This window comes from Bombyx mori, chromosome 23 (genome assembly GCF_030269925.1).
Source record: "Bombyx mori chromosome 23, ASM3026992v2".
Lineage (NCBI taxonomy): Eukaryota > Metazoa > Arthropoda > Insecta > Lepidoptera > Bombycidae > Bombyx > Bombyx mori.
In genome coordinates, this window is record NC_085129.1 from 697,232 (window position 1) to 717,247 (window position 20,016).

The 20,016-nt window shown below is 37.4% G+C and overlaps 2 protein-coding genes across 2 annotated transcripts; one reads left to right on the forward strand and one right to left on the reverse strand.

Annotated features, from left to right (window-relative positions):
• Positions 1 to 7: 7 nt before the first annotated feature.
• LOC101739455 (alpha-ketoglutarate-dependent dioxygenase alkB homolog 6) lies at positions 8 to 1,355 on the reverse strand. The gene is made up of 2 exons (XM_004927084.5): positions 736 to 1,355; positions 8 to 663 (listed from the first exon to the last, which is right to left on the reverse strand). Exons 1-2 carry the CDS (start codon positions 778 to 780, stop codon positions 16 to 18), a joined length of 693 nt encoding a protein of 230 aa, XP_004927141.1. The 5' UTR covers positions 781 to 1,355; the 3' UTR covers positions 8 to 15.
• Positions 1,356 to 2,232: 877 nt separating this feature from the next.
• Positions 2,233 to 18,565, forward strand: LOC101739595 (ubiquitin domain-containing protein 2). Its single transcript, XM_004927085.5, has 5 exons — positions 2,233 to 2,608; positions 4,224 to 4,504; positions 6,497 to 6,694; positions 12,559 to 12,719; positions 13,836 to 18,565. The coding sequence occupies exons 1-4, from the start codon at positions 2,527 to 2,529 to the stop codon at positions 12,703 to 12,705; spliced, it is 708 nt and encodes a 235-aa protein (XP_004927142.1). The 5' UTR covers positions 2,233 to 2,526; the 3' UTR covers positions 12,706 to 12,719; positions 13,836 to 18,565.
• The last annotated feature ends 1,451 nt before the right edge of the window (positions 18,566 to 20,016 follow it).

Genomic DNA, 20,016 nt, shown 5'->3' on the forward strand with positions numbered 1-20,016 from the left:
CAACATATTAATTTTTCATCTTTTAATACTGCCAATATTTATTTTGAAACTAGTTGTTTTAGGAACATGTCTTATTGTCAATGATATCCGGGTACACCTTTTGTATGTCTCACCTCTAACATATTTATCAGAACACATATTTAAATTGACAATAGAATCATCTATTACATCTTCATTTAACTCTTCAATACTATGCAGATAATGACTAAATAATTTGTCTTGCAAGATAAGCAAGCTCCTTGGTTCTAACAAAAAAGAAAACATTGGTTGCATCTCAACTTTTTCATTATCTGTAGTTGGTTTCAAGAATTTTAAGACTATGTGCGAGCCCACTGATATTGTTGTTATGGTCGGGTAAAACAAATTTCCATCAAGATGCGGCATAATGCCTTGTCCTGGTGTATATTCATTTACCAATACATGGTTTGGTCGTCTACCACACATAACATTTAATTTGTGAATTCTTTCGAGATATAGGTCTAACCAAGTAGGTATTGTTTCTGCTATCATTCCCTTATTGTGTGGGACACCTCCCCAATTTTGTAATCTACGATTTGATAGCTGTGTCCATTTAGGCTTCGGTGCTGCATATATGTTTGACAGTATCAGCTGTTCTTCGGCTTCTGTGATGAATTTACTAATGTAATATGCAGTCGGTTCAGCCTACGGAGAATATATGAGTTATATTTTTACTGAGTTAGATTATAAAACGCTCGAATGGTATATTTTACTTGCCTTTATTACTATGTGATCTTCAATATTTGTTATATTTGTCATCATTACAGTTTAGTTTTCATATGTACATGTTCCCCATGATTTCTTTAATTCAAATGAGTAAGAAATCGTTTTTTACTAGATATGAAGCTTTAAGTGTAATAATGTATTGTAAAGTATACAACAGTACATAGCATACACTCAATAGTAAATACAAATAGTCATTCGATAAATTTCTGTGAACTGTGATTTAATGTCAGATGTCGGCAATGAAGTAGGATCTATGGATGTCGGTAACATAGACTAGGTTTCTTTTCCTAGTTTTCCTACTTCAGTGGTCGGTACGGTAACCGTTGTGACATTATCTACTCTAATGACACTGACAGTTTGAGTGCTTACCTTTTGAAATGTAGGTAAAGGCTTGTATTTTTTTTTGTCAGGAGCGACATCTTGAAATCCTTGAACTTATGAACTTAATTTTTTAAATCATTTAAAGTCAAGCCATTTAAATTCAATAACTAAAGACAACCTGAAGTACCAAAGCCCAATGTGTTAATGTCAAGGCTAGGTTTGTCATTCGGATTCTTCTATATATTTTTATTCTGTAGATTGTTAGATGGACTTAACAAGCTATGTGGCTATGAGTGATAAATACTACCACAAGTCACAACGTCAATATCGTGAATAATCGATAATCGAGTAGCGTGAAGAATCCATTGCTGCCTGCATGAGTAGTTGTTTTACTATACGGATTTGAATCCTGACAAAAAGCCGATATAAAGATAAAATTTAATAGAAAATTAGCAATTGAAAGATTACATTTAATTTGTTATGAGAAGTTATTGAACTAAAAAAGTATCTTGAGCTAACGTCATATGGTTCACGCATCAGGCTAGCTTACTGGCTTTTATACTTCTGTAGACGCCTAATGCCTATATCGATACTTTTAGTTTGTTGATGCTACGATAGACAAACGAGCGCACGGCCTGTGCAATGGTTCTTTTCATATTAAATAAAATATTTGAACAAAACCTGTTGAACGGTAACGACATTATCAAAATAGATTTTAGTAAAATACATATTACAAAGAACTAATAGCATTTTAACTTTTTATCGAGTAACAACTTCGAACATCTTTCCGTTGTCATTCTCATCTGATGTTAGGCGGCTACTAGAGCCCGCACCAAGACTTATACCGTTATTAACATCAAGCAATGTAAATTAAGCAGGATAGTGATATCCACTTGTGTGCAACTTTCTTTTTCGTAGTTTTTGCGTTAGTTGCGATCTCCTTTATCGAATGACTTCCTAGATAACTATAACGTTATATTCCCAGACTGTAATTAATTAGATCATTTTCGATTTTATAATACATACAATGTAATTTAAAATTTAATTCTAAGGATTAGTTATATATCGGTTGACAAAATGTGGCTGGTGAGCTTAAGCAGACTGACATCAGTTCTCGCTTTCTCAGCTCTCAGTGTTTTGCTGTTAAACTTGCAAGTAATCTAGTTTATAAGCAAAGCGCTTGAACATAACAATGCAAACGATTTTCAAATAAAATTCAATAAATATCGCTATTTGATTTCAAATAAAACACTACAATAACGATTACTAAATTACTTGAATTATTTTTTTTCTATGAAACTTCAAAATGAAATGACACATAATCAATTTGTGTTTGTGGAATAATAAAACACAACTCTAAATTTTTTTGACACAAGCGTATGTACAGACAAAAAAATGTTATGTGGTTTAATTTTAGTTGTAAATATTTGTTGGTAGCGATTTATGTAGAATGTGATAGCGATGGGTGGCTGTATAGGTATTACTAGAAGTGGCAGCGGGCACATAGAGGAATCTTCTGGGACAGTTTCTCGGCCTAATTCGGGTTAGTATTTATCTGTTGCCTTGGGCCTTAAATGTCCACTGCTTATGCCTAAAACATCACAATATTTTGAGAAATATACCTAAGTTGTAAAACTTTTAATAGAGAGCATTAAAGGTCATGGGTAACCTTGTCTGCCAGTCTGAAAGTGTTTGTACTGGTCTATACTGGTCCATGCAAACTATCGTCCTTATATATGTCAATTCCTTAAACATGTATTAACTTTGGGAATATGAAAATTCACTTTGATTTTCGAAGATTTTGTTTGGGTAAAGAAAATAAGGTTTTGCAATAATATTGTAATGAATAGCTTGTTTGCGGCCTGAATTGAAATAAATAGCTAGTTTATGTAAACCATCAGATAGTTATAATGTAATAACAAGACTAACTAACGAATACCAAAAAATTGATACTGTTCACTGGGTTTATTGTAAGACCACAGGCTGAGGATGTAGCTATGACTGTAAATAAGCAGTAATGTATTCTAGTTTTAAGTGTATGATAACTGTTTTACAATAAATACAAAAAAATTAAAATAACCACTAAAATATAGTAATCCATACTTTTAACTATAGAGGTACATAACATTTCCGCATTGAAACCATGAACTAGAAGCAAATTATGCTTGATATTTGTCGCCAAATCAGTGATTTTTCTTTGTTTGAAAGTTGTTACATGCAGGAGGCAGTGGTTTTGCTGTAATCTGCATTGCCAATGTCTCATCAATTGTCCTCTTCCTAGCATCGTTTTTCTCATTACTAAGGGTTGTGACTCACTCGCTGCATCAGTTTCTCCCGTACAATTTCCCTCCATCTGCTGTAATCCTTAGCTTCATGAAGGGCATTGTGAAAATTGATGCTTAAAGAAGATCGTATTTGGTCCGACCATCTCGTGGGACTGCGTCCTCTGGGACGTTTGCCATCTACCTTTCCCTTTACTTTCATCAATTGTAACCATGCGCTATTACGTTAGTCTCATGCTCATGTACGGCACACATATATGCACACAAGTAGATTTTTGCAAACAATAGTAGCATTTCATTAAGTAGTTACCTCTGATGTTGAAATTTATGAAAAAAATAACATTTTCGAACAATGATTATGTATGAGGTGGGCACTCATTTTCTACCTATATTATGTATTCCAAATTTGCAAGTGATTGAATCTTAGAATATATTTTTTTATTTATAATGTAGATACTACAGAATTTTTCCACTCACTCATGTTTTTTTTTTATTTAAGCAAGCTAGTACCTAAATCAAATTTTCACTAGAACTGTCAGTTCTCATAAACCTGTTTCCAGTCAATGTCATAAGGAAATGATATAAAGATAACAATAAAAATTATATTAACCTTAGTTGGAAGAGACAGGATAGCCTGGCCTCCTCTGGTTTTGCTATGGTTCTGATATAACTAAGACTAACCTCGTGTCTTAAAATGAGGGACAGCTTTATTATTGTGGTTTCTGTGGGTTCTGGGAATAGCTGAGAGTTATGGTTTCTAGAAAAGTTTTGTAGAAACACCCAAATTAATAAATATCTTGGATTGATTTGATTCATTGGAATGATTATGCTTGTCTTTGACTATTTACAAGAGTAGAACCTACTTCATTGTTGCAGGAGGCCTAAGGAAAAACCAATCATTATGTCATGAAACAATCAGATGGAAGTCAGACGTACCTCTCACAGAGGGTCAGCTACGTAGCAAAAGAGATGAATTTTGGGACACCGCTCCAGCATTTGATGGCAGAAAAGAGATATGGGATGCTCTTAGAGCAGCTGCTGTAGCTGCTGAGGCTATGGACTTCCAGTTGGCCCAAGCTATTCTGGATGGAGCTAGTGTTTCAGTGCCTAATGGCTACCTCACAGAGTGCTATGATGAATGGGGCACAAGATATCAGGTATCTTTATTTAATTTCTATATAGTAGATAATTAGAAGTAATAAAATACCAAACAATAGTTTACTGTGATTACCAAGATGAGAATGCAAAGTCAGTGTTGTTAACTTATTGTATTTCCTAGTGTATGTGAAATATTCGGTTTTTACCTACAAAATTGGTAGTAAGTTAGTAATTTTTTATAAATCTTTGTTATTTTAATTATTCAAAATCATGGGTGCATATCCAAGGTATTGATGCATCTCTGCTAGCACAGTGATAATTTCTCAATATTCTTCTTGAAGATACAAAAGGTGTATGGGAGCCAACAAACTCTTAAAGGCATTTTCTACTGCCTCTCAGGTATTGAATTATTTTTTTCCCTGCTAAAAAGGGGTCGAAGCTTTGTAAAGAGTAGAAGTCTGTTGGAGTAAGGTATGGTCAGTACACTGAGTGATGCAAAACGTTCACTCCCACCTCTTTTAGTTTAGAAACGATTTGTTGTGGCACATGAGGTCACGCGTTGTTGTGTTAGAGAAGGAGGTACCAGCGATTAACCAAAGTGGTCTGGACATGCACAAGTTTCTCCATCATTGTGTTCTTGCCATTTGGTAAGAACCTGTGATTAATTATATTGGCATTAGAACACTAATCAGTGATAATAGCTTTTTAGGAATAAGTTGTCAATTGGAACATTACCTAGATTGTATTGTGATTATCAAAAATAGTCTATTTTTCATCGCAAGTGACAATGCAGTTCATAATCCCTTCTTTTCTGTGCCTGGTAGGTAACGCAAGGCACGCCTTAACGTGTTTGTCACCCCGGCGATCATTCAGTTCGTGCCGCAAACACTCTTATTAAGTTTCTTACCTCACCAATTTGACGCAAATGGACCAATATTGTTCTGATGCTAACATTGAAAGAAATCCCACTGAGTTTCTCGCCGGATCTTCTCAGTGGGTCGCGTTTCCGATCCGGTGGTAGATTCTGCGAAGCACGGCTCTTGCTAGGACTAATGTTAGCAACGTCGTCAGGTTTGAGCACCGTGAACTCACCTACTAGTTAAGGTTACGCTGAAATAGCCATTCAAGGCTATCAGTTTAGGTAGGAAATAAAAAAAATATTTGAAAGCTGTTGCTAACTCAGCGGTAGATTGTGTATTTTCAGCTTCCACTATTGCCTTTCATTCGTCGTTCCTGACTAGCATTCGGGTTACTAAAGGGTTCATTTTTTAGATAAAAATTTCCGTCTCGAAATCGTTAAAACCAATAACGAGTCGTGCGCTCGTTTGTAGTGTTCACTTTCCACACGTCATTAATGTTAATGTGAGCCGTTTGTGCTGCATTGCTACTGCGACGAAACTCAAATTTCATAATTACTCCTATTTTTATCTTGTCCATATTGATGTAGTGAAAACAAAAAACTAACAGCAGAACTATGTAATAACTGAATTTTAAAATAGAATCCTATATTTATAAATTTGATTTGAACTTAGAATGTATTGGCAGCCATACATAAGCTACGTTTCTAATGGCCAGTATTTTAAGACGACAACTTCACAGATAAAGAAACCTATTATTTCAGAATAATCAGATTTCTGGAAGTGGGTGGTGACGGAATAATAAGAGACGTTGCTAGATAATGTGGAGCGTAATAATAGTAATTGTCAGTAAATATAAATTTATTACCAGCATATTGAATTATTGTTTTTTTTTTAAAATTTTTATTGCTTTATAGATGGGTGGACGAGCTTACAGCCCACCTGGTGTTAGGTGGTTACTGAAGCCCATAGACATCTACAACGTAAATGCGCCACCCACCTTGAGATATAAGGTCTAAGGTCTCAGTATAGTTACAACGGCTGCCCTGCCCTCCAAACCGAAACGCATTACTGCTTAATGACAGAGATAGGCAGGGTGGTGGTACGTATCCGCGTGGACTCACAAGAGGTCCTACCACCAGTAAATATGAAAGATTAAAGTGTCTTAAAATTGAAGGTAAATTTTGTCCACAGGTACCGATATACTGTTTGTCTCCACCGATAAACATGGTGAAAGAGGCAAGCGGGCGCGACTCCCCGGCGGAGTGGTCGGAGCCGGCGGAGGGCGGCGCGGAGGTCACCCTGAGACTTCGCCTCTCCAGCTCCTGCAGGGACGTGGAGCTGGCGGTCTGCTCGCGGCACACGGTCGCGCACTGCAAGAACAAGCTACACGTGAGTAGCAGACGCCACACTCCGCCCAGCTTCCAGGTGTTTCAGGTGCACTCCTCAGTCCCCCGGTCTCGATCGCGATGAGCGCGCGTAGAGTTCGCTCGGGTAGAGCTTACAGTGAGCAAGAGCTTCAAAATTGAACATGGCAATGTACGGAACCTTAGTCCATAGAAGACCACTACACATAGTTTTGACCCTTAGATACAACGTCAATGTAGAACGATCGCGAATGTTTTAGGAGGGTCAAATGATTAATATTTTATTAGAAATTAAAATTTACTTTTATTGATAGATATAATAGATAATAAATAAGCAAAATAAAACATGAATTCAAAGTAAACACTGGCTTGACTGATTCAGCGGTGCAGCAGTTAGCGGCACTGACTCTTAGCCGAGTCTGTGGGGTTGATTCCCGGATCGGGTAAAGGTCTTGTGATAAACAAGCTGGTTTGCTCTTTGCTTGGGTGTTGATTATCTATGTATGTATATATTTAAACGTATTTAATATGTATGTCAGTCTCTGGTACCCATAGCATGGGGAATCCTAAATTGGGGCCGGATGACCGTGCGTGATTTGTTCCCAGTTGCTCCCAGTGTATGTTGCCTAGACTTTGTTGAGTTGGATGCTGTTTGCGGATACAGGGAGAAGGGTACCCATCTAGTCTAGGGTCCTAGTGACTATTTCTTCTACCACCATGTAGTATTACGATACTATGGTACCTTCCACGTCTCGATGCGTCCACAACTCCAACAGCCCGAATCCCATAATGATTCTAGCGGCTCAGCTGTCCCATTGAAAATATAATATGTATCCATTTAATCTTTATACATATAATTCTACTGTAGGTACGTGTGTATGTCACTGAACTCCTCTTAAACTGAACCGATTTGAGAGATTTTTTTTTTGAATGCGTTTGGGTGGAGCCCTGGCTGGTTTAGATTCACAAATCAGCCCGGCAGATGGCGCCGCAGTCGGTATCTAGGTTATTTATCTATACGGCAACTAAACGGCTGGATCGACTTGAATGATTTTTTGTGTATGCATTCATTCATTCATTTTGTGTATGCAGTATGGAGGGTAGAGGCAAGGAGAACCGTCTCATATGGGAGGAAGCTTGAAAAAGTGTCCCAATTTTAGCACTAAATAACAGTTCAAAAATCTCCCAGAATGGTGCATGGTAGCATAGGCACAGGGTAGCATATGAATTAAGCAGTTGTTAACTGATTGAAGTATGCTGAGTTAGGAAATTGAATATATTTAATGACTAGAGTAGTTAGTGACAGTGTAATATACAAGACCTCATATGCTTACGTAGTCCAAACTAATTTCGTCAATATAACTTAAATTATTGCTGAGGTAAAACGTGGAGACATCGTTTGCATTTTCTTATCAGCTTTAAATAACATAGTTTTTGTGATTTTGTAGTGCTTACAGTTCTTTCGTCCTTGTTTATTTGTCTATCTTATTCTAATAACTTTCAGCGCCTTTTTTTAGATTTACCCGGATGCTACTGTAGCGCCACCCTTATATAGCAGATTTTAACGGACACTTTTCACACAGAGACGGTTCTCCTTGCCTCCACCCTCCATAGTATGCAGGACAACGTCTGTCGGGTCCTCTAGTCTGTATAATCTGCGAACGCGCGCAGAGGCACGTTCTCAAATCGATGTAAGGTTCATTAAAGTAGCGTCACACGCAACGATACAACCTTAACGGCGTGACCTCGGTCGGTATGGTGTTGTGACGTCACTGTGCCCAAATATTCTCGTCGATAATAAATCAATCGATAATGATTCGGATCACGATTTAATCGCGGATTTGTGTGATTCGTTTTGTTATACTGATATTATATCGAGAGGTGAAAGGCTATTTATTTGGCTTAAGCAACATTTTTGCAACTTTACACGAGAGCCATTTAAACGATTTGAAAAAAATATCATTAAAAAAAATTCTGCAGCTGTTTATATGGGGTAAACTTGATTTGAAGTTCAATTATCGTTTTACTGGTGGTAGGACCTCTTCCGCGCGGGTAGGTACCACCGCCCCGCCTATTTCTGCCGAGAAGCAGTAATGCGTTTCGGTTTGAAGGGTGGGGCAACCGTTGTAACTATACTGAGGCCTTAGAACTTATATCTCAAGTTGTGTGGCCCATTTACGTTGTAGATGTCTATGGGTTCCAGTAACCACTTAACACCAGGTGGGCTGTGAGCTCGTCCACACATCTAAGCAATAAAAATTTTTTTTGATTGGCTAAACTTGATTTGAAGTTCAATTATAAACATCGAATTGTTGATACTAATACCAAATAAAACGGACGTTTAATTACAAAGATAAATGTCGCGTAATAAGCGAAATGTCGCATTAACCAAATAACATTTCACTCTTTGATATTATTAATACTCGGTCAGTGGTCACGGATTGCAATGTGAATCTTTTTATTGGCACAGCTGGGTAGATGAGTTTCGCACCAGTTAATCCTGCGTTGGTTGTATCGCAAATAGAATAACGAATATAGAGTGTAATTATTTTTATATATGCAAACTAGAAAATTATAAACAATTGTAGTAGTATCGGTCGCCTAGTTAGTCCTAATTTTTTTTTTTTTATTGCCTTTGTAGGCAGACGAGCATACGGCCCACCTGATGGTAAGTGGTCACCGTCGCTCATGGACGTCAGCAATGCCAGGGGCAGAGCCAAGCCGCTGCCTACCATAAAGTACTCTCCGCAAGCCTCGTTTGAATATACCTGGTTAAAGAATGTATTATAATTATAGATATTTTTTATTTGAGCTCTGAATTTGTTGTGTTATTTTGTGTGTCCTTCTGATGCTCATGATGCAGGTGGAAATCTTAGTTTGAGACAGTTGAGTCTGTATATATATTTTTAAATCATAACATTATTTTATGATATTGTTAGAGGAAGTCTGAAAGTGGTAGCTGTGAAAGAGTAGTTGAAAAGTGCGCGTTTGGGATGGTATGGATATGTGATGAGACGAAATGACAATGAGGTTGTTAACAAAGTGCTAACTAAATGTAGAACGCTTTAGAGCAGGGGTGGGCAAAAGCCGGCCCGCGGGCCGGATCCGGCCCTTTTGCTAATTTTATCCGGCCCGTTGAAAAATTCCGCACATAAATTTTTTTAAACTCTTTTATGAGATTTTGTTGACATCAGCATTAAAAAAGCATATGCGGTAAAAAAGCATATGCGGTATAGTCCTCCGGCCCGGGAGACATTTTGAAAATTTCATTTTGGCCCGCGCTTTAAAGTATTTGCCCACCCCTGCTTTAGAGGAAGAGGTAGAACTAAGAAGAAATGGATGGATTGCGTGAAAGACGATATGTGTAAAAGGGAAACGCTATATGATAGAGGAGTATGGAAGGAGAAAATATGTCGCGCCGACCCCAGGTGACTGGGAGAAGAGCAGGACATTGATGATTGTATTAACATTAAAACGATTTAAACTTGTACAATTTAGCGGTAGGCAGCGGTTTGGCTATGCCCCTGGCATTGCTGAAGTCCATGGGCGACGGTAACCACCATCACCATCAGGTGGGTCGTATGCTCGTCTGCTTACAAGAGCAATAAAAAAAAAAACTGTGCGGACATTAAGTTTGAGGAAGTACGCTTTAAGTTTGTGCGGAGTATTTCGATTTTGCAATTGTATCTACTGAGCCCTAAAAAAGAACCAGCCGTAAATATACTCGACGCAACCTTCGCAGCACATTGCACGGGACAGTTAAAATTATCTTAATTTAACTTCAAGGCACACGCGCGACCGGAACTTCAAAAATGGCTCGAACACCAAAAACCGATAAGGTTAAACAGACACGAAGTACATTTTATTAATATCTTTGACTGCGCGTTGCATTACTTTTATGTTGATATACAGGATCGAAATCTCGATCTTACGACGTCATGTGTAGCCACTCATCGTATATTAGTATATAGTCAAGCGTTAACTCCTTCATTTGTCCCCAATAAAGTTGTGATAAAATTGCATGCAGTCCAGTTTCGTAAAGTTTCCTATTACCTTTTTCATTTCTTTACTGGTGGTAGGACGTCTTGTGAGTTCGCACGGGTAGATACAACCATTATTTCTGTCGTAAAGCAGTAATGCGTTTCGGTTTGAAGGATGGGGCAGTCGTTATACTGAGACCTTAAAACTCACGTCTCAATGTGGCGGCATTTACGTTGTAGATGTCTATGGGCTCCGATAACCATTTAACACCAGGTGGGCCGTGAGCCCGTCTACCCATCTAAGCCATTAAAAAAAAAATTGAAGTAACTTACCCATCCGATCCTTATTCGTTTTGTAACAGAAGTAGTTGGATAGTGCTACTAACCCGGCCTTACAACGCCAACTACCACAAGTGCCCAAGATAGGAATTAAGAGAAATGTTTTGCAGGAAAATGTTATAGAAATAGTATCTACTGTTAGTATAACATAGGGAGACTGAAGACTGAAGACTGGGACCAATTCCGAACAGAATGTTTCCCTGAAATGTTCGCTGGCCTAAAAATATTTCCGTTGAAATTTTTACCTCAACGTGGCTTTACATCTATATCGAGGGGTGAAAAGGTATAAGCGACATTCAACTTTGCAATTAAAGCTGCGTTTTATTTAGTATCAGCATCAATAGTTCGATGTTTTTAATTGAATCTCAATTAAGTTTACTCTATTTAAATAGCTCAGGAAGTTTTTTGGTCATGATATTTTTTCCAAATTTTAAACTTTAAATAGCTCTCCTGTAAATTTGTAAAACTGTCGCATAAGCCAAATAGCGATTATGAAATTATATCTAAATGTTATCACCAACGAAACGTCATAAGATAGTTGTTGGTGATAAACTAAATTAACTGTACGCCCGCTTCCGAATAGAGCCACGTTTCCGAGAGCCAACGAAATCAATCCAGTCCATTTGTGTTTTAGTGATCTTGCGATGTGACTCCTTTTTTAACATTCCATTTTAAAAAAAAAACTTTGAGTAAAATCACAATAATAATGAATATCACGATAATAAAAATGAAATGCGCCAAGCGAACGTCGCGTTTCCCTTTTTGCCATCGGTAACTTGATAATTAATTCACTGAGGTATATAATTAATTAGGTTATTAAAATAATATTTTGTGTAGTGCTAAATAGTAATATAATAAATCAAACTGGTCAAAAATAAAAAATAAATGTTGCAAAAATTAATTCACTGGAATATATTATTTGATGTCCGTAGACTTTCTTTACGCGCTGATCCGTTTGCAAGTGTACGTTCTATGGGACCACGTTGTAAAGTTTCATAATATTTGCATGTATAGATATAGTATAACATATATTTGCAAGTCCCGGGTCATTCTATGGGTGTTCGTTCTGTGGGTATCGGATTTACGCACAAGGCTATATTAAAAAAAAGTTAAAACATTATGTAAATGAAAACTGATTATTTCGAAACAGAGTTCGTGATTTATTTAATGTTTCACTTAAAGTTAAGTTATTGGGAAGTAAAAAAAGAATGGAAAATTATTATTGTTTATTATTTTATGGATGGTATTTTTTATTTTTTTATTGCATAGATGGGTAGACCTGGAGCCCATAGACATCTACAACGTAAATTCCGCCACTCACTTTGAGATATGAGTTCTAAGGTCTCAGTATAGTTACAACGGCTGCCCCACTCTTCAAGCCGAAACGAATTAATGCTTCACGGCAACGAAAAAATTGGTACCCGCCTGCGGGATTCGAACACCGTTGCATCGCTATATACGAATGCACCGGACGTCTTATCCATTAGGCCACGACGACTTGCAAAACTTTGTATGACGTCAAAACGTCAATATCGGATTTAAAGATAGACAAAATTTGTGTTTTCCACAGGCTCAAGAGAACATAGAACCGTGGAGACAACGGTGGTTCTACGGGGGCAAGCTGCTCGGCGACAGACTGCTGGTGGAGGAAGCGAAGATCACTCCGGGGTACGTGGTGCAGGTCATCGTCAGCACCGACCCTCAGCCTCCCAGCTAGTCGCCAGCCTCACGGTACGGAATGTATAGCTAAACGTATTCGTAATTCCAGGATATAAATACAAAATGGATGTAGTCGACCACGAGAGAACTATTAATGTACACCAATAATGACATAAAGGAAAGACATGATTATAACACACGGCCTCAGACGACGGCGTCGGTTGGGCCTCGGTACCCGGGCAGATATAATTTTGTAATCAGTCGTGTAATGATGTGTGATTAAAATAAGACACGCAAAATGTACAAGTTTTGCGTGTCCAACGGTGGGCGAGCGAGTGCGCGTCCCAGTCCCAGCAATTGGGCAGCCGCTCGCCGACTACCGCCCAGACGGTCACCATGCGTCTTGAGGTCCGCTAGGAGCCCAACGTTCGTGCACACCGCGCCCAACGTTCTGCAGCAAACACTCAGCTCACGCTTCCCGCCGGCGGCTACCCGTCCGGTGCCTACTGGGCAGACGCCCGCGCCGCGAGAAACAGCCGTCTGAATGTTGAGTTCATTAAAACCACAATTAAAACCACAACCACATGTTGTGTTTTGTTCTCGGACAATCATGCCCACTGAGTTTCTCGCCGGATCTTCTCAGCGCATCGCATTTTCGAACCGGTGGTAGATTCAGCGAAGCGCTGCTCTTGCTAGGGCCAGTGCTAGCAAACTCTCAGGTTGAGCCCGTGAGCTCACCTACTTATTCGGCGAATTTATTACAACTCTTTGAGGTCATTAGAATAGGTAGGAAAAAAGTACAATCACAGTTATGGCGAATCAAACGAGTCGGTTATTTCCGCCTGGAACATTCGGCTACGGCATTGAGAATGGAACCTTAGCATTGTCGATATTAAGTCGATAATAAGTCGATATTGTATCGCTACACCTGAAGTAATGTGCGGTCCGCGGTAGATGCTTTGAGAAATGGGAATAATTATATCCGAGAGTAATCAAAGTCTACAAGAAGACGGTCTAAATTAAACAACATGAGCAGCACACAAACACCATTGCTCTTTTTAAATTTATAATATGTTTTTTCCAAATGTTTTACGGCATTTCGTAAAAGGAATAAAAGAGAAATTAAATAATAAAAAATCGTTTTAATAATGACATTTCGTAATTTAATCGTCGTCATCTTGTTCGTAGCGACATCTGCACGCAACCGGAAGAAATAATTTCCTGAATCGCGCTAACAACATTTACCTACTACAATCAAGTTTGCATTTATTTAAACAAGTTCTCAAGAACTGAAAAGCTGGTAAATACAGAAGAACTGCGTTTAAAAAAGACGTACAATATTCCTAAATTGACTTTTAAATTTGGTTATTTTAACTATACATATTTTAAGCGTGATGCAAATTTTTGTTCACCTTCAGGATTGTGTTCTGCGCACAATGTTACCAGTGACCTTTATGTGACGTCTAAGTTCATAACTCGCGCAAAAAAAATTTATGTGAAATTACTGATTCATAAAGATTCGTTTTGAGAAAATTCTACGCGTCTAAAGTTTGTCGTTTGGGTGGAAATAGTTTGATCGTGTAGCCCTCACCTGAATAACTTGTTGGAAGCGTTCCTTCCAACACGTCGCTAATTAATAATTTGATGCAAATCAGGCTCGGCAGACATTTTTCACGAATGTGAATGTGATTTTATGTTTTTGATCCATCCGAAGTGCCCCGGTGTAAATGTTACGATATATTATTTAAATCATAAAAATGGCAACCTTAGTTTTGTTCAACGGTTTTATCTGCGTTAGAAATAATTTAATCGGAGATAGAGATAATTTGAGACTTTAGGGACTTTAGAACTCATAACTTAAGGTGGGTGGCGGCATTTACGTTGTAGATGTCTATGGGCCGCGGTAACCACTTAACACCATGTGGGCCGTGAGCTCGTCCACCAATCCAAGCATTTAAAAAATAGAAAAAGTAAAATTGTAACATTTTGATTTTAATTAGTATAAAAATATAATGAAACGCCCCAAAATTTTATCGTTATATTAAAATTTCATCGAGAAACGCACAATTTTCTTTTATAATTAATTAAATTAATTAATACAACAAACAATTAATAAAATAAAAATTGAAATTAACAATGTCCTGGGTCGACCACCGTCGAAATAAATTGTAAACTCGAACATTTGAATACTATAGCCGTGAAAGTTTAAAACAGTTCCTAATAAATGCGCTGGGACCAACTGTGCCGATGCGCCACCAAATTGCACTACCAAAAACAACATTAACATCATGCAAAAAAAAGTTAAAAAAAGTTAAAATTATCAGATTTATAAACAAAAACGGTACAATAACGTTCAATAACAAATTTTGCTTTGAAAATGTCTCCATCCCGACCGCTAGCCCCCAGCGCCCCCAGCGCCCCGTATGTAAGCCAAACGTTAGCCGTATGTATACGTGGTTCGATTTAAAGTGAAACCGTCGTCCCGGCCGGTCGCCGGTGACACCGGTCAATACGTTGTACATGATCTCTTCATTTTTCATAAAATCAACAGTGCGATTCATGATTTTGTATCGAACTGAAATTGTATAGTCCATGAATAAAAAAGAGGGTTTTTAAAAACGTTCGTAAAATAGGAACTAACACCTCGCTTTTGGAATCACTTAGAGTCAATGTCATCCGTGACAATCCGTGTCGCACTGTAGTCTGACTGTCAAAATTACATTTGACAGAAATGACAGATAAGTACTCTGTGTTTTGTATAGACAACAAAAAAGGACGATGTTTTAAATTTTGTTCATGTAAGACATAATTAGTAATTAAACTTCAATGCTTTTAAATTCTTAATAGTTTCTTATATTTATTACAGACTAAAAAAATGACAATTAATAAAATTATAAATTGTGTACGAAAACACTAGGAATGGTTTAAAATAAATAGTGATGGGTTTTCATTTTTTCAGTCGTTCAAAATTTGATTGTACGGGAACTTTGTAGAGAAATTAGCGAACACTCAATGCGAAGTGCGTTCAGTACTTCTTTTTTTTTATTTTTGTAAATAATTTTTAGTTGTGTAATTAAATGTATTTATCGTTTGTAGTTTTATTTATTTATTCTATCTCACGTAATTAGAAATATATATATAAAAAAATACTCTCATAATAATAATGACTGATTTCAATGTAAATTTAAGGAAGATCTAAAATTGTTGATATATTAAACATATTTTTATTCTAGTTTAATTTAAAAAATTTTGGGCGGTGGCTATTATCATTGAGAGATGTATACAACCGTTCTTAGTTGAAGGTGACATTAAATTACCGAGAAGCAAATCTCGTTATTCTCTCGGTCTCAAATTCTAATCCAATTTGTTTAGTGTGGCCTAAAACGGATAAGTTTATTTTTGAGCGCTAGTCGTCGCTATGATTTGTCTCGAGTGGATGTGAACAGCTGCCACTACGATGCAGCGGTTCTGTGTGCTTAGTGCGAGTTTTTTAAGGTTTTCGATAGCGTAAAAGTTAATTCAATTTTGTATGGAGTTGGAACAGCGCCCCTAGCGTTAAACGTAGCCAAACGTGAAGTTAAGAGTGCGTTAAGAAACGTGAGTTAACTTTTACGTTACCGAAAACTTTAAAAAAATCGCACTAAGCACACTGAACTAAGAATATTTTCGAAATTTTTAATTATACCCGTCGTCTACTTGTTGTGTCCGATGCGCAGTCGAACTACACTCCTCTAGTTATACACGTAGTCAATATCGCTGTTTCATTATGCATCCAGATATAGTGTTCGAGAATCCGCGAATCGACCGCACTAGAGCGACTTCAAAAAACACCCAAGAATGTTATTTCTTTATAATGTAATTACGTCCAGCTGTAGGCAACAGCTCGCGAGTTTAATGCACACATCGTCCAGTGTCCATCGGCTCCGGTCAGTTGCCTGGTGTAGTGCAACGCTAAGTGGCCCGCTGGTTTGCTCGGAGATTTGGTCGGACCAACGTTTTTAGTTGAATATTAATCCGATACCTCCAACGGTTAGATTGCCGGACCGGCTGCTGTAGGAGATACGGAACGCAACTGTGTCGTATTGACCGTTTCCGTTTGCAACATTCGCGGATGTATTGCAGATCTACGAGGGTTCCTGTGCGGCTGCATGTCGCTATTTATTTAATTGACTGGTTATTTATACATTTCGCATTACGTTAACAATTTCATCTCCTTCCACCCGTTTCCTTAGTTTATTGGTAGATGCAGCCCGACAATTGTCTTGACAAAGCAGTTTTTAGTTTTGGAATGGTTTGCGGAGCGCCCTCTGGCTCTGCTGAAGATGAATTCCCGCTCGGTCGCTAACCGTAATCCTTCGTTGCGATTAATACTTTGGATATCGTTAATATTTCCGAAAGAAATTATTATTATAAAAAAAAAGAACATAATATTCCTAACCTAAAAGTACATGTTATTATCCGCAACATGCTTCGTCAATTAAACTGTATTCTTTCTGGACATTTGTTTAGCTAAACAATATTTCTGGACCACGCCCGTTATGTTACTGTACTGCTTAGATATATAAAAAACTAAAATATTTTAAGACTTATTGGTTTGTATATTTTGATTGATTCTATTAAAATATATATAAGTATGTTAGTAAAAGTATGTTTCTAAATTCGATTAATCGACTAATGATGTTCTGGAGACTAACAATGTTAATGTTTATTTAGAATTCGGTTTCATGTGTTTATTTACAAAAGGATCTAATCGATATGTGACCCCATTCTTCTAGACCAACTACCAGATTTACTTCCCCTACATAATCTATTCCCAGTCCTTTTGTCACTTTATTTTGTAGACATAATTATCAAATCTCAATTACTTTTGAGAGGATTTATAAGAGTAGTAGTCACCTTACCTACGCACTAATCCTATCATTTTTTATACTGCTCATTGTGTATAAGATCTCTGTTAATTTTGATTTTATACATTGCCTCCTAATATTTTTTATATATTAAACGCTAAATAGCAATTTAAAATCAAGAAGGGATACTTTTAGTTATTTTAACATTGTCATTTTATACTCTTGCAATGTGGTTGTCTGTGGGTTGCATACTTTTTGCCAACGTCATCCAGTATGAGAGTTCAATGAACTGTACATATTTATAATTTCATAGAAACCGGCCAATTTATTTCCAGATACCTACTTAATACATCGTTGTTTATTTTAATTCAACACCAGTACAAGAAAGATCACACCTTAAATTTGTTTGTGTACTAGTAAACACATTATATTAGCTACTTACTGACCGCTCGCTGAGGTTACCGCGTTGATGCACAGGGCACAGAGTTCCCTTGTCGAAGTATGCGATGAACATTCGCTAAGCCAGGTACTAGCTATGATAGCTATATATTATATAAATATATAATTAAATATGACCATTTAATAATTAAGGAAATAAATTTGTACAAACAGTATACATACCTACGTAAATGACACTGAAGAAAATAAAAATTGCAAAATTAAATATCATAAATCCATTTTTCTCTATTACCTACTATTTACGTAATTAAAAGCTGTTTTACTCATAGATTAGAAACGTTTGACATAAGTAAAATTTTAAATTGTTTCGAGTCTGCTGGTAATGTATATTCATTACTAATGAAATTGGGGCAATGAAAACAAAATTGAAAGTTTTATCAGTGTTACATTCAGTGATAACATACCTACCTACAACAGTGTTTATTGTTGAAAGCGATTCGATAAGATTTAATATCGATAATGTTGTAGTTTAGCTTTTGCATCGATTATGTAATAGAAATCGATTAAATCGTATCGATTCGTCAGATGTTACAAGTTTTGTACATACGTTTTTATTATGTTTGGTGTGTAAGCAATAATGTGTAAAAAATTCTAATAAAAAATCACTCGGAACTGTAGTTTTGAATTCCCTACTAATTTTTAATTTCAGATGAAGTTTTCCTGATGTGTCACAGGGAAGAAGATTGAATTGTATATGACCCTCGCTGCAAAAGATTAAGAATTTTGTATTCGTTAATTTTAATATGAACGATTTCAATGAAAAAATGCACGCCTGCTGTTTGTTTCGCCGGTTGTTGTCAAGACGGGGGTATTTTTGGAGCCGGTCGTTGCTCGCAGAGGTTTACCTTTTTTTTTCTATTGCTTAGATGGGTGGACGATCTCACAGTCCACCTGGTGTTAAGTGGTTAATGGAGCCCATAGACATCTACAACTTAAATGCGCCACTCACGAGCTACAAGATTTCAGTAGTCATAGGCTGCCCTACCCTTCAAACCGAAACGCATTACTGCTTCACAGCAGAAATAGGCAGGGCAGTGGTACGGACTCACAAGAGGTTCTACCACCGGTAAATATTTTACCTCAGAAGGCTCAGTATCCTAAGAAGCAGTGGAGAAAAAAAGGGGAGGGGAGGGGGCTCGCAGGATCCTCGTGGCCGCAACCGGGCGCCGGACGTCTGTGCACACAACCAGCCGCAATTCGGAGCGGCTGGTTGTTAGGTTTATCATTGTGTTAAAAACAAATTAAAACGATATCAGCAGTTGTATAGTCCCCGGCACGTAACTTGGCAAGAGTCGTTAGACGCGCAGAAGTCGTTTTTTAGGTCTCTTTGGTTGTCAAGCGGGACGCGGGGAAAGACGTAGCACCGTTCCGAGCGCGCGATTGGTGAGTCAGTTGACCCTCCCCTCCCGCACCGCGTTCACGTTCCGTTCGCTCCCGGCTACACATGCGCCTACTAAAGTTGTAGGAACCCTTTGTTTATATTGAGTTTTTGTTAAGAGTTGTTTTATTTATTTATTTAGTTTTTGTTACGAGTGTTATTGCTTTAAGTTTGTTTGCAATGCCAGGACCAAATACCAATGACCATATAGTCGATTCAGTCACTGAGCGCTTTATTATTTACGCCAGTGACGACAGCGACTCTTCGTTATGTCGACGATGAGGAGCCAACTCCTTCCACCAGCTCAGGTAATTTAATCCAAGGGGTAGCAGCACTATTAGACAATGATAATGACGACGGCGACACATCATTTTTAATATTAAGTATATTTTTTTAAATAAACTTCTTAACTTTTCATTATATTTTATTTATAACACCTAATACACTTCACGAATTCCTCTCTTTTCTTTAACTTTCTTCTAAACCCACATGCTTAAAAATAAGTTATGGCAAATAAAAAATTTAATAAAATTTAATTAAATTATATGCGGGCAATAAAACTGACTATTTTTTTGTTGCAATGTGCACTATGCGCGACATTACCCCCACTACACCAAAACCTTGCCAACTTACGTGCCGCTTACTCTAAGTTTATATTAAGTCTTCGCCTTAATATTAAAAAGGG